General features: G+C 48.6%; 1 protein-coding gene across 1 annotated transcript in view; it reads right to left on the minus strand.

The window, feature by feature from the left end:
- LOC126235028 (guanylate cyclase 32E-like) overlaps positions 1–15,659 on the minus strand; it is a 434,536-nt gene that overhangs the window by 352,006 nt on the left and 66,871 nt on the right. Inside the window, exon 4 of the mRNA XM_049943763.1 lies at positions 10,574–10,723. Coding sequence (XP_049799720.1) covers positions 10,574–10,723 — 150 coding nt within the window. The remainder of the gene's footprint in view (positions 1–10,573; positions 10,724–15,659) is intronic.

Genomic DNA, 15,659 nt, shown 5'->3' on the forward strand with positions numbered 1-15,659 from the left:
GGCTCCAGTTTTCGAAAATATCTCGATTGTGAGGGAGTTTTACCACATCTATCTAACAGGAACTAGAGACTGGGTTACTGGCTCACACTAACCTGTAACATTAACAAGATTACTGTATATCCAGTCAGAATATATTCTGATTCGATATAGAGTAATCTTATTCTCATTAGATATACAACAATTTTGTTGCATGTTGTTTTGAGTCGGCAAACAAGTCTTTATTTCCTGTTAGACCTATGTTATAACAATCTCTCACAATCGAGAAATATTCGAATACAGGACGAACAAGCTGTGTTTTGTTTCCTTTGAAAGGAAGATTGCAGCCTCTAATCTACATATCAGAGTAGATTTGCAGCAGTCTTCTTACCTACTAATGTGAGTAGGTAAAACAGTTAAGTATATGTGCTGGTATTCAGCCCAGAGACTGGTTTGATGCAGCTCTCCATGCTACTCTATCCTGTGCAAGTCTCGTCTCCGAGTAACTACTGCAGCCTACATACTTCTGAATCTGCTTACTGTATTCATCTCTTGGTCTCCCTCCACGATTTTTACCTCCTACGATTCCCTCCAGCACTAAACTGGTGGTCTCTTGATGCCTCAGAATATTTGCTACCATCCGATACCCTCTTTAGGTCAGGTTGTACCACAAATTTCTCTTCACCCCAATTCTATTCAGTAACTCCTAATTAGTTATGTGATCTACCCATCTAATCTTCAGCATTCCTCTGCAGCACCACATCTCAAAAGCTTCTATTCTCTCCTTGTCTGACCTGTTCATCATCCAAGTTTCCTATCCATACATGGCTACACTCCATTCTATGGTTGGTGTTCAGTGGTATGGAGGTCCCATGTAATGCCTACTCTTACGCCAAATTTACCAGGCCACCGTCAGCAGCTCGTGGACTTGTGGTTAGCATTGCTGACTCTCGATCATGGGGCGCTAGCTTTGATTCCCGACCCAGTTCGGGATTTTCTCCATTCGGGACTCGTTTTGTGCGTAGTCTGTAATCAGGACATCGTCGCCGTGCAAGTCACCGAAGTGGCGTCGAATAAAGACTTACACCCAGGTGACTAAACTCCTCACAAGGGGACTGCCAGTCCAAAATGCCATACGCACATTTCATTACATTTTTTACAAGATCAAGTATATATATACTCCTGGAAATGGAAAAAAGAACATATTCAAAAAGAATACCACAACTTTAGGAATTTAAAACTCTGCTACGACAAAAGGCAGAGCTAAGCACTATCTGTCGGCCAATTAAGGGAGCTATAAAGTTTCATTTAGTTGTACATTTGTTCGCTTGAGGCGCTGTTGACTAGGTGTCAGCGTCAGTTGATGCTAAGATGGCGACCGCTCAACAGAAAGATTTTTGTGTTATTGAGTACGGCAGAAGTGAATCGACGACAGTTGTTCAGCGTGCATTTCGAACGAAGTATGGTGTTAAACCTCCTGATAGGTGGTGTATTAAACGTTGGTATAAACAGTTTACAGAGAATGGGTGTTTGTGCAAAGGGAAAAGTTCTGGACGGCCGAGAACGAGTGATGAAAATGTAGCACGCATCCAGCAAACATTTGTTCTCAGCCCAGGAAAATCGACTCGCAGAGCTAGCAGAGAGCTGCAAATTCCACAATCAACTGTATGTAGAGTCCTACGAAAAAGGTTAGTTATGAAACCTGAACGTCAACTACCCTAGGCGATGGATCGGCCGCCAGGCAGCCCGTGACAGAGCACTTCATCACTGGCCTCCAAGTAGCCCTGATCTTGCCCCCTGCGATTTTTTCTTATGGGGGTATGTTAAAGATATGATGTTTCGGCCACCTCTCCCAGCCACCATTGATGATTTGAAACGAGAAATAACAGCAGCTATCCAAACTGTTACGCCTGATATGCTACAGAGAGTGTGGAACGAGTTGGAGTATTGGGTTGATATTGCTCGTGTGTCTGGAGGGGGCCATATTGAACATCTCTGAACTTGTTTTTGAGTGAAAAAAAACCTTTTTAAATACTCTTTGTAATGATGTATTACAGAAGGTTATATTATGTTTCTTTCATTAAATACACATTTTTAAAGTTGTGGTATTCTTTTTGAATCACCCTGTATATATATATATATATATATATATATATATATATATATATATAATGACTTTTGAACACTATTAAGGTAAATACATTGTAATACATTGTTTGCTTCTATCAAAATCTTTCATTTGCTAACTATGCCTATCAGTAGTTAGTGCCTTCAGTAGTTAGAATCTTTTATTTAGCTGGCAGTAGTGGCGCTCGCTGTATTGCAGTAGTTCGAGTAACGAAGGTTTTTGTGAGGTAAGTGATTTGTGAAAAGGTATAGGTTAATGTTAGTCAGGGCCATTCTTTTGTAGGGATTATTGAAAGTCAGATTGCGTTGCGCTAAAAATATTGTGTGTCACTTTAGTGTTGATCAGAATAAGTAAAGAGCGAAATGTCTGAGTACGTTCAAATGACGTAAAGGGTTTACCAGCACAGTAATTCAATAATTTTTCAAAGGGGACGTTTCGACTTGTCTAAATGACGTAAGGGGTTTACCAGCACAGTAATTCAATAATTTTTCAAAGGGGACGTTTCGACTTGTCTACATTGAGATTTAATTGCCATTCCCTGCACCATGCGTCAATTCGCTGCAGATCCTCCTGCATTTCAGTACAATTTTCCATTGTTACAACCTCTCGATATACCACAGCATCATCCGCAAAAAGCCTCAGTGAACTTCCGATGTCATCCACAAGGTCATTTATGTATACTGTGAATAGCAACGGTCCTATGACACTCCCCTGCGGCACACCTGAAATCACTCTTACTTCGGAAGACTTCTCTCCATTGAGAATAACATGCTGCGTTCTGTTATCTACGAACTCTTCAATCCAATCACACAATTAGTCTGATAGTCCATATGCTCTTACTTTGTTCATTAAACGATTGTGGGAGAACTGTATCGAACGCCTTGCGGAAGTCAAGAAACACGGCATCTACCTGGGAACCCGTGTCTATGGCCCTCTGAGTCTCGTGGACGAATAGTGCTAGCTGGGTTTCACACGATCGTCTTTTTCGAAACCCACGCTGATTCCTACAGAGTAGATCTCTAGTCTCCAGAAAAGTCATTATACTCGAACATAATACTATGCCCAAAACGGTGCGGGAAACACTTTGGCATTTGATACAGCTTTCGGGCATCTCGGAATGGATAAATACATGTCCCCCTGCGGGTTCGTGGGTTAGAATAGTCCCGCGGTATTCCTGCCTGTCGTAAGAGGCGACTAAAAGGAGTCTCAAACTTTTCGGCCTTATGTGATGGTCCCCTGTTGGGTTTGACCTCCATCTCTCAAAATTTTCCGAAGAGCGAGCTGATTGGGGAAGGGCGACTGACTTGGTGCATTGTGTCCATCTTGTGATCAGACCTTTCGCCAGCTTATTCACCGTTGAATTGCAGTCCTGCCCGCTCTCCATCTCTTGGGCATGACTGCGTTCCTGCATGCAGATTACACCTTGCACTGTGCAGAGTCTCTTTCTGCACTGACGGCGACCATGGACCACATGTTACCTAACATCCAGCATGGTAGCCAGTCCGTAGTGGTGGGGCCGCCATGTACCCTGTTGGTTGTAGCCCCCTGACAACACAGGGATCGCTCTACTGATACCTGCGCCGTTAACTCCCCACGTATGCCAAGGAGTAGATGCCTATCCTCCTGGGGTATCAGGACTCCCGGCAACGGCCATCCTGCCAGGTGGCCTTTGCTGTGGCTGGGTGGCGCCCGTGGGGAGGGCCCTTGGTCGGAGTAGGTGGCATCAGGGCGGATGACCCGCAATGAAGCGTGGTACATCGTCTCTCGCTGGTGGCCAGCCGCCAGCAGTCTCTAAGCGTTCTCGGGCTCAATTTAATGCTCAGAAGTACGATCTGAAAACGTTCCCCTCCCTGGCCACACCGTGGGAGGAACGTAAATCTCAGGATGGCAGTAGCAGTTATTCGCCCCATTTCTTAGTTTGTACGAGAGCTGATGGGGAGTCTTTTCTCTCCACAAAGCCTCAGTTCTTCGTCGAGCATTTAGAGGACAAGTTTGGGGAGGTGGAGGGCTTGTCCAAAATGCGCTCTGGGTCAGTCCTGATACAAACGGCATCCTCTGCCCAGTCCCGACGGTTACTTGCTTGTGACAAGTTGGGGGATGTTGCTGTTACGATCACACCCCATAAGAGTTTAAATATGGTCCAGGGAGTTATTTACCATAAGGACCTTCTTTTGCAGTCTGATGACGAGCTGCGCGCCAACTTAGAGCGCAGAGGTGTACATTTCGTCCGGCGCGTTCATCGGGGTCCGAAGGAAAATCAGATTGCTACCGGTGCCTTCATCTTGGCCTTCGAGGGTGATACGTTACCGGAAAAGGTCAAGGTGATGGTCTACCGATGTGACGTCAAGCAGGGTGCGGTGCTTCAAGTGCTGGAAGTTCGGCCATATGTCTTCCCGCTGCACTTCCAGCCTCACATATCGAGATTGCGGACGCCCGTCTCATCTGTGCCCCGCCTCCCATCTGTGTCAACTGCGGGGAGCACCATTCACCTTGCTCGCCAGACTGCAGAATCTTCCAGAAAGAGCGCAAAATCATGGAATATAAGACCCTGGACCGACTGACTTATACTAAGGCCAAAAGGAAATACGACCGATTACATCCTGTGAGAATGACATCTTCCTACGCCGCTGCCACAACACCTGTGCTCGCCCCATCAGTTTCGCGACCTCTGGCCGGATCGACGAGTGGTACAACTCCTCCTGCCCCGTTTCCAGTGGGGGGATCTACCCGACGGGTTGCTCCTGCGCCACCTACCTCAGGAGCAACACCATCCCACCCATCGGGGACGTCCGTCCCCACTTCTAAGCCGGAGAAGTGTCCAACTTCTTCGGCTTCTCACGCTCGCAAGGGGTCCCTTGGGTCCCTCCCTTCCCAGGTTTCCACCAGCGGGAAGGCTGACGACCGACAGTGGCGTAAGTGCCCACAATCAGCTGGTCAAAGGGCATCACGATCCTCCTCAGTCCCAGAGACTGAATCGGTGAAGCCCTCCCCGCCAGTTAAACTCAAGGAGCAGCGTGAGAAATCCAAGAAGAAGAGCTCTAAGACCAAGGAACTCGCGCTGGCAGCCACCCCACTGCAACCTTCCAGCTCTGCGTCTGAGGACGGGGTGGAGATTCTGGCGTCTGCTGAGGACCTCAATCTCGCCTGTCCCTCAGACACCATGGATAGCACTAGCACAGGTGCTCAATCGAAGGCAGCAGGTGACCTAGCGGCGTAATCTGCCTTCCCAGTCCTGTCACGCCTTTCTCAGCCATGGACAATACCATCCTCCAGTGGAACTGCAGCGATTTCTTCCACCATCTAGCTGAGCTCCGCCAACTTATCAGCCTTCACGCTTTCTTCTGCATTGCTCTTCAGGAAACTTGGTTTACAGCAATGCGAACCCCCGCCCTCCGTGGCTATCGGGGTTATTATCACAACCGGGCAGCTTATGAAAGGGTGTCTGGTGGCGTCTGCATCTATGTCCTTAACTCTCTACACAGCGAGTCCGTCCCTCTACAAACAGCTTTGGAGGCTGTCGCTGTTCGGGTGTGGACGCCACAGGCTGTTACCGTCTGCAGTCTTTACCTTCCACCGGATGGTGATGTTACGCAGCATGTCCTGGCTGCGCTGATAGCCCAATTGCCGCCACCTTTCTTGTTACTGGGCGATTTCAACGCCCGTAGCCCTCTGTGGGGTGGGTCGGTGGCGACAGATCGCGGAGCCACCATTGAGCATTTATTGACACAGCTCGATCTTTCGCTTTTAAATGATGGTTCCTTCACACACTTCAGCGTGGCGCATGGCACGTACTCCGCCATCGACCTTTCGATCTGCAGCCCTAGCCTCTTATCGTCTGTCCAATGGAGAGTGCATGACGACCTGTGTGGTAGTGACCACTTCCCGATCTTTCTGTCACTGCCACAGCGTCACTCTTCTGGGCGCCCCAGCAGATGGGCGATGAATAAGGCTGACTGGGACTTGTTTTCCTGCACTGCCGCTATTGAGCCTCTCTCTAATGCCGGCATTGATGCGGTGGTTCACTCCGTCACCACCGTCATCGTTACTGCCGCAGAATCTTCCATTCCCCGTTCTTCTGGGTCCCCTCGGAGGAGGACTGTGCCTTGGTGGTCGCCTGAGATCGCTGAGGCGATTAAAGATCGCCAGCGGGCGCTACAGCGTCACAAGCGACATCCCTGCATTGAACACCTCATCACCTTCAAACGGCTGCGTGCGCGGGCCTGCCGCCTTATCCGCCAAAGCAAGCAGGAGTGCTGGGAGCGGTATGTGTCCACCATTGGCCTCCATATCACTCCATCGCAGGTCTGGGCCAAGATCCGACGCCTCTATGGCTATCGGACCCCTGTCAGCGTCCCTGCGCTCTCACTGAATGGAGCAGTTTGTACAGACTCCGACGAAATTGCCAACAGCTTGGCAGAGCAGTTTGCTCTGAGTTCCGCTTCTTCCAATTACCCACTGGCCTTCGGCTCCATTAAAGAGCGGATGGAACGTTGGAGCCTTTGTTTTCGCACCCACCATCCTGAATCTTACAATGTTCCATTCAGTGAGTGGGAATTTCGCAGTGCCCTCGCCGCTTGTCCTGATACCGCTCCTGGGCCAGATAGCATCCACTGTCAGATGCTGAAACACCTTTCAGTGGACTGCCAGCGACGGCTCCTCGACCTTTACAACCGCATTTGGGTCGAGGGTGAGTTTCCGTCGCAATGGCGGGAAAGTAATATCATCCCCATTCTGAAACCTGGGAAGAACCCTTTGGAGGTGGACAGCTACCGTCCCATTAGCCTCACCAACGTTCTTTGCAAGTTGCTTGAACGGATGGTGAGCCGGCGGTTGAACTGGGTACTGGAGTCATGGGGCCTTGTGGCTCCGTCTCAGGGTGGGTTCTGTAAAGGCCGCTCCGCCGCCGACAATCTGGTGAGTCTGGAGTCGGCCATCCGTACTGCCTTTGCCCGCCGTCAGCACCTGGTCGCTGTCTTTTTCGACATGCGGAAGGCGTACGATACGACATGGCGTCATCACATCCTTTGTACGCATCATGGATGGGGTCTTCGGGGCCCTCTGCCAATCTTTATCCGCAATTTTCTGTCGTATCGTACCTTCCGCGTGCAAGTCGCGGCCTCATGTAGTTCCTCCCACGTCCAGGAGAACGGTGTGCCACAGGGTTCTGTTTTAAGTGTCTGCCTGTTTTTAATAGCCATTAACGGGCTCGCTGCGGCCGTGGGCAATTCTGTCTCCGCTTCCCTGTATGCTGACGACTTCTGCCTTTACTACAGCTCTATTGGCATTGCAGCTGCTGAACGTCAGCTACAGGGCGCAATCCGCAAGGCGCAGTCTTTGGCTGTAGTGCATGGTTTTCAGTTTTCGGCTGCCAAGACCCGCGTTATGCATTTCTGCCGGCGCCGAACAGTCCATCCTGAGCCGCGGCTTTATCTTGCCGACGAACTCCTTGCTGTGGTGGAGACCCACAGGTTTTTGGGGGTAGTTTTTGATGCTCGGTTGACTTGGCTGCCTCATATTCGGCAGCTTAAACAGGCGTGTTGGAGGCATCTAAATGTTCTGAGATGCTTGAGCCACACCAGCTGGGGCGCCGACCGATCTACCCTGTTACGGCTCTACCAGGCGTTAATCCAGTCCCGTCTGGATTATGGGAGCCTGGCTTATGGCTCAGCATCCACATCTGCGCTGCGGGTACTGGACCCAATCCTACACAGCGGAATACGCCTTGCCACTGGTGCTTTCCGGACCAGCCCAGTGGACAGCATACTTGCGGAGGCAGGTGTCCCTGCATTGCGGTTCAGGCGCCAAAATTTACTGGCCGGTTATGCTGACCATGTTTTTAGCTTGCCCGGGCATCCAAACTATCGTCTCCTGTTCCCGCAATCGGTCGTCCATCTGCCAGAACGTCGGCCCCGGTCAGGTTGTACGATCGCGGTCCGTGTCAAAGAGCTTCTCTCCGGGCTTAGGGTTTTCACTGTTCCACCTCCTTTCCGGGCCACTTTGCGTACACCCCCATGGTGTGTTCCTCGCCCTTGCCTTCGGCTCGACTTGGCACAGGGCCTGAAGGACTCAGTCGCTCCAGAGGCCTTCCGCCGCCGCTTTTATTCCATCCTGGCCGCGTATCAGGGCTCTGGCGTTGTATACACTGACGGTTCGATGGTTGCTGGTCGTGTCGGTTATGCGTTAACTCTAGGGGACCTTTCCGAACAACGTTCCTTGCCGGATGGCTGCAGCGTTTACACTGCTGAGCTGGTCGCCATCTTTCGTGCCCTCGAGTATATCCGCTCCTGCTCAAGTGAGTCCTTCGTTATCTGTAGCGATTCCCTGAGCGGTTTACGTGCTCTCGACCAGTGTTTCCCTCGTTCATGTCTGGTGATGGCTATCCGTGAGTCCCTGCATACTCTTGCCCGTTGCGGCCGCTCTGTGGTCTTTGTGTGGACCCCCGGTCATGTCGGTATCCCGGGCAATGAACATGTTGACCGCCTGGCGAAAGAGGCCACCAGTAAACCATCTCTGGAGATTGGCCTCCCGGAGACTGATTTGCGGGCAGTCTTACGCCGCGAAGTTCTATCGCTTTGGGACACTGAATGGCGCAATCTGCCCACGCCAAACAAACTCCGTCCAATCAAGGCGACGACGACTGTGTGGCGGTCGTCCATGCGGGTCTCCCGCCAGGAGTCTGTTGTCTTCTGCCGGCTGCGCATTGGGCACACTCGGCTGACGCACGGCCACTTATTGCGCCGTGAGGACCCACCTCTGTGTCGCTTCGGCTCCGTTTTATCTGTGGTCCACATTTTATTGGAGTGTCGTCTTTTAGCTGTGCTCAGGCAGACGTTCGCACTGCCTGACGCGCTCCCTGCCCTTTTAACAGATGACCCTGCTATGGCTGGCTTAGTTTTGCGTTTTATTCGGGCAGGGTTTTTTTATCATTTAATCTGAGTGTTTGTGTTTTATTTTCTTGTTTTGTGTTGATTCTGGCCTTTGGCCTACGATTTTAATCTGAGTTTTTAATGTGTTTCTCGGTGGTTGGCTTTTCCTTTTTTCTTTCTATGGTCGGCCAACCACCGTCACACTCTGTGTGATTTTAGTTCGTCTTGTCTGTTCTTTGTCTCAGTTTCTCTTGTTCTGCGTCATCTGTGATCTATTCTGTTAATCGTTTTTATTCTCTGTGGGTGCTTTTAGTATTTCGAAAAAGGGGCCGATGACCGTAGCAGTCTGGTCCCTTTAATCCCACGAACAAGTAAATACATGTCCTGTACAGTTTTCAAGGGAGTCTTATGCCATTCTTCTTGTAAAGTAGTGGCAAGTTCACGTAACAATGGTAGAGATGGATAGCAATCACGCACCTTTCTCTACAAACTAGACCACAAAGGCTCAAAAACACTGAGATTTGGTGACTGAGGTGGCCAGGGGAGATGCAACAATTAGTCCTCGTGCTCACGAAACCAGACCTGGATGGCGCAGACTGTGTGAACAGCGCCCCTGTTGTCTTGGAACACATCATCACCAGTGGGGAACAAACACTGCACCTGATCAGCTAAAATGGCCATATAATCCTTGACTGTAATGCAACAATGTAGAGCACGGATGGGGCCAGGGGCATATCTTGATATGGCTACCCAAATCCTCACCGAAACCCTCCCCCCCCCCCCTCCCTCCCCTCTGACACTCCCATGTTTCACCACTGGAACACAGCTTTGGCAAGACGTTGGTAACAGTGTGCACCAACACTCATCCGACAGACGACTTTCTTCCATTGCTTCATAGTTCAGGTTTTATGGCATCAGCACCGCGCTTACCTGCTACGGGCATCTGAGTGGTTTGCAACTATAACTCGCCCTGCAGTTCTCTGCTTCTGGCAGCCTCTTCATGTTGTTTTGATGCTGACGGGGATCCTGACTGCGACATTCAATTTTGCAATGAATTTTCCGGCTGCCGTCGTTTTATTTTTCGTCTCAATTCTTTTCAGTGACCTATAGTCACGGTCGCTCAGAACACACTTTTTACGCGTTTTGATGTAGCGGATGTTGTTTTTCCGCTTTCTTTGTATGCAGTATAAATCTGCGATACAGTGCCTCTTGAAACATCAGACACTTCGCTTTCCTTGGTCACAGACGCACCAACCGTACAATCACCGACAATTAGCCCACGTTAGAATTCACTTATCTCCGACACAATGCACTCACAACAGAGAACACTGTTCTGACCGTTAATGAAGCTTGCGACATATTGATGACACAGCATAGGTACCGATCGTGGTCAAATAACAGCGCAAACCTATAGGCTTGGCTAGCATCTGCATTTATGGTCAAGCAAATATTTCTCGCAGTATTCCGTATTTTTGTCCAGTCCATGTATATGCTTCCCGTCAACGTTTAGTTTCACTGCTGATGTACAGAAAGTAATTGAGAAACTGTGGACATGAGATGTGGCAGGCCTAAGCGTATGCTTTGCAAACGTATCCTTACTTACCTCTGTGCAACACGTTAAGCTTCTTGCTGGGGTCATATATCTCATCGTCCACGGAGATGACGATGTAGTCACCAGAGTCGAGCAGATGACGACGCTGCAGGCATTTGACGAAGTCCATTAGCGCCATGTGCTTCCCAACGAAGACGTACACTGTCAACATAAGAAGAGGGACTGTACACCTTAAGGTGACTGCCCTAATAAAGAGGTCTGCTCGCCTGCGGTAATGTTTAGAGGTTCACAAATTTGGTCTCTTAAACTGTCGTTTATATGTCACACTAGATACAAAGAGAAATTGAGAAATACACTTCCTGATAAAAAAAAGTGATTCAGCTTGAAGACACTGTCGGATGTCTATTGTATTGTGTGTTAACTGGGGACCTAGAAACGATGGAGAGGCTCCATCATCACCGCAGCCGCAGTGTTCCACAACCCCACGTTGACTACCGCAGTCCACTTCATCCCTCCGCCGCCCCACACCGAACCCAGATTCATTGTGCGGTTCGGCCTCTGGTGGATACCCCAGGGAACGGCTCATACCAGACGAGTGTAACCCCTATGTTTGCGTGGTAGAGTGCCGGCCGCGGTGGTCTAGCGGTTCTAGGCGCTCAGTCCGGAACCGCGCGACTGCTACGATCGCAGGTTCGAATCCTGCCTCGGGCATGGATGTATGTGATGTCCTTAGGTTAGTTAGGTTTAAGTAGTTCTAAGTTCTAGGGGACTGATGACCACCGACGTTAAGTCCCATAGTGCTCAGAGCCATTTTTTTTTTTGCGTGGTAGAGTATTGGTGGTGTACGCGTACGTGGAGAACTTGTTTGTGCAGCAATCGCCGAACTAGTGTAGCTGAGGCGGAATGAGGGGAACCAGCTCGCATTCGCTGAGGCAGATGGAAAACCGCCTAAAAACCATCCACAGACTGGTCGTCTCACCGGACCTCGACACAAATCCGTTGGGGGGATTCGTGCCGGGGACTAGGCGCCCCTTCCCACTCCGGAAAGCCGTGCGTCAGATCGCTCGGCTAACTGGGCGGGCGTCGGATGTCTACATAACTTGGTAAACGTCGGTGGTTATGTAAATGACTAAAGTTTAAATTCTCAGTGGCAGGTAGGACGGCCACCAGAATGAATTGATATTGTTCGTGTTTAGTGCTGTTTCAGGTCTGGTAGGATTTATAAGGGCAGCGAACAGGGTCAGTTCTTCAGTGATCATGGTGAAGGGCATGTAGATGCCAAGTACCCGTGTGAGACAGCTTTAGAAAGGGACCTCATTGTTTCTCTCCACATCTCCGATTGCTCAAATCGTGCAGTACTCACATTTGTTGGGCATTTGGATGTGAGAATGGCGCCATATTTGACTGCATGGGAACGTAAACATAGGAATACCCACCGTCAAGGTTACAGAGGATCCCGTGTGTCCACCACAATGGAGGACCTCCGTATTGCGCACCAAGCGTATCGTAACCCATTCACATCTGTTCGACCATCCGAGAACAAGTAATGAGCTTCCTGCAACGTTCTGTGCCATTCCGTAGCATTGGCGCAAATTAGCAGCAACTGAACTACAGAATTACTGTCTATGTAAAACCTACCGCTAACACCACAACACAGACGGCTGCGTTTGGAGTAGTGCCTCGACCAAGAAGAGTGGACTGCTTATGAACGGCATCACACTGTGTTCACCGATGAATCGCGGTTTTTCGCTAACCCGGATGACCATCGTCGGCGGGTATGACGGCCACCTGGGGAAGGGGGGGGGGGGGGAGTCACGTTCTTCCAGTGTTTTGGAGAGACACAGAGGTATTAATTCTGGTGTCATGATGTGGGGAGCCATCGGGCAGGATTTCAGGTCACGGCTGGTTGGGATTGAGGGAACTCTGGTGGCACAATGGTACATCACGGACATACTGCAACCTCATGTGTTACCTCTCACGCGTAAGTATCGTGGTGCCTTTTTTCAACAGCATAATGCTCGTCCACACATTACACATATCTGTATGAACTGTCTGCGTTACGTTGAGGTACTCTCGTTGCCAGCAATATCCCCTCATATGTCCCTGATGGGTAGGCTTGCGTGCCTCAGCGATACAGATAGCCGTACCGTAGGTGCAACCACAACGGAGGGGTATCTGTTGAGAGGCCAGACAAACGTGTGGTTCCTGAAGAGGGGCAGCAGCCTTTTCAGTAGTTGCAGGGGCAACAGTCTGGATGACTGACTAATCTGCCCTTGTAACACTAACCAAAACGGCCTTGCTGTGCTGGTACTGCAAACGGCTGAAAGCAAGGGGAAACTACAGCCGTAATTTTTCCCGAGGGCATGCAGTTTTACTGTATGGTTAAATGGTGATGGCGTCCTCTTGGGTAAAATACTCAGGAGGTAAAATAGTCCTCCATTCGGATCTCCGGGCAGGGACTAGTCGAGAGGACGTCGTTATCAGGAGAAAGAAAACTGGCGTTCTACGGAACGGAGCGTGGAATGTCAGATCCCTTCATCGGGCAGGTAGGTTAGAAAATTTAAAAAGGGAAATGGATAGGTTAAAGTAAGATATAGTGGGAATTAGTGAAGTTCGGTGGCAGGAAGAACAAGACTTTTGGTCAGGCGAATACAGGGTTGTAAATACAAAATCAAATAGGGGTAATAAAGGAGTAGCTTTAATAATGAATAAAAAAGTAGGAATGAGGGTAAGCTACTACAAACAGCATAGTGAAGGCATTATTGTGGCCAAGATAGACACGAGGCCCACACCTACTACAGTGGTCCAAGTTTATATGCCAACTAGCTCTGCAGATGACGAAGAAATTGAAGAAATGTATGATGAGATAAAAGAAATTATTCAGATAGTGAAGAGAGACGAAAATTTAATAGTCATGGGTGACTGGAATTCGGCAGTAGGAAAAGGGAGAGAATTAAACGTAGTAGGTGAACATGGATTGGGGGGAAGAAATGAAAGAGGAAGCCGCCTGGTAAAACTTTGCACAGAGCACAACTTAATCATAGCTAACACTTGGTTCAAGAATCCTAAAAGAAGGTTGTATACATGGAAGAAGCCTGGAGATACTGACAGGTTTCAGATAGATTATATAATGGTAAGACAGAGATTTAGGAACCAGGTTTTAAATTGTAAGACGTTTCCAGGGGCAGATGTGGACTCTGACCACAATCTATTGGTTATGAACTGTAGATTAAAACTGAAGAAACTGCAAAAAGGTGGGAATTTAAGAAGATGGGACCTGGATAAACTGACTAAACCAGAGGTTCTACAAAGTTTCAGGGAGAGCATAAGGGAACAATTGACAGGAATGGGGGAAAGAAATACAGTAGAAGAAGAATAGGTAGCTCTGAGGGATGAAGTAGTGAAGGCAGCAGAGGATAAAGTAGGTAAAAAGATGAGGGCTACTAGAAATCCTTGGGCAACAGAAGAAATATTGAACTTAATCGATGAAAGGAGAAAATATAAAAATGCAGTAAATGAAGCAGGCAAAAAGGATACAAATCCCTCAAAAATGAGATCGACATGAAGTGCAAAATGGCTAAGCAGAGATGGCTAGAGGACGAATGTAAGGATGTAGAGGCTTATCTCACTAGGGGTAAGATAGACACTGCCTACAGGAAAATTAAAGAGACCTTTGGAGAAAAGAGAGCAACTTGTATGAATATCAAGAGCTCAGATGGCAACCCAGTTCTAAGCAAAGAAGGGAAAGTAGAAAGGTGGAAGGAGTATACAGAGGATCTATACAAGGGTGATGTACTTGAGGACAATATTATGGAAATGGAAGAAGATGTAGATGAAGATGAAATGGGAGATAGGATACTGCGTGAAGAGTTTGACAGAGCACTGAAAGACCTGGGTCGAAACAAGGCCCCGGGCGTAGACAACATTCCATTAGAACTACTGACAGCCTTGGGAGATGGTTCAAATGGCTCTGAGCACTATGGGACTTAACATCTATGGTCATCAGTCCGCTAGAACTTAGAACTACTTAAACCTAACTAACCTAAGGACATCACACACACACATGCCCGAGGCAGGATTCGAACCTGCGACCGTAGCGGTCGCGAGGTTCCAGACTGTAACGCCTAGAACCGCTCGGCCATCCAGGCCGGCCAGCCTTGGGAGAGCCAGTCCTGATAAAACTCTACCATCTGGTGAGCAAGATATATGAGACAGGCGAAATACCCTCAGACTTCAAGAAGGAAGAATATTATGGAAATTGAAGAGGATGTAGATGAAGATGAAATGGGAGATAAGATACTGCGTGAAGAGTTTGACAGAGCACTGAAAGACCTGAGCCGAAACAAGGCCCCGGGAGTAGACAACATTCCATTAGAACTACCGATGGATAATAATTCCAATCCCAAAGAAAGCAGGTGTTGACAGATGTGAAAATTATCGAACTATCAGTTTAATAAGTCACGACTGCAAAATACTAACGCGAATTCTTTACAGACGAATGGAAAAACCAGTAGAAACCAACCTCGGAGAAGATCAGTTTGGATTCCGTAGAAATATTGGAACACGTGAGGCAATACTGACCCTACGACTTATCTTAGAAAATAGATTAAGGAAAGGCAAACCTACGTTTCTAGCAATTGTAGACTTAGAGAAAGCTTTTGACAATGTTGACTGGAATACTCTCTTTAGCCGGCCGAAGTGGCCGTGCGGTTAAGGCGCTGCAGTCTGGAACCGCAAGACCGCTACGGTCGCAGGTTCGAATCCTGCCTCGGGCATGGATGTTTGTGATGTCCTTAGGTTAGTTAGGTTTAACTAGTTCTAAGTTCTAGGGGACTAATAACCTCAGCAGTTGAGTCCCATAGTGCTCAGAGCCATTTCAACCAATACTCTCTTTCAAATTCTGAAGGTGGCAGGGGTAAAATACAGGGAGCGAAAGGCTATTTACAATTTGTACAGAAACCAGATGGCAGTTATGAGTCTAGGGACAGGAAAGGGAAGCAGTGGTTGGGAAGGGTGTGAGACAGGGGTGTAGCCTATCCCCGATGTTATTCAATCTGTATATTGAGCAAGCAGTAAAGGAAACAAGAGAAAAATCCGGAGTAGGTATTAAAATCCATGGAGAAGAAATAAAAACTTT

The sequence above is a fragment of the Schistocerca nitens genome, chromosome 2, assembly GCF_023898315.1.
Source record: "Schistocerca nitens isolate TAMUIC-IGC-003100 chromosome 2, iqSchNite1.1, whole genome shotgun sequence".
Lineage (NCBI taxonomy): Eukaryota > Metazoa > Arthropoda > Insecta > Orthoptera > Acrididae > Schistocerca > Schistocerca nitens.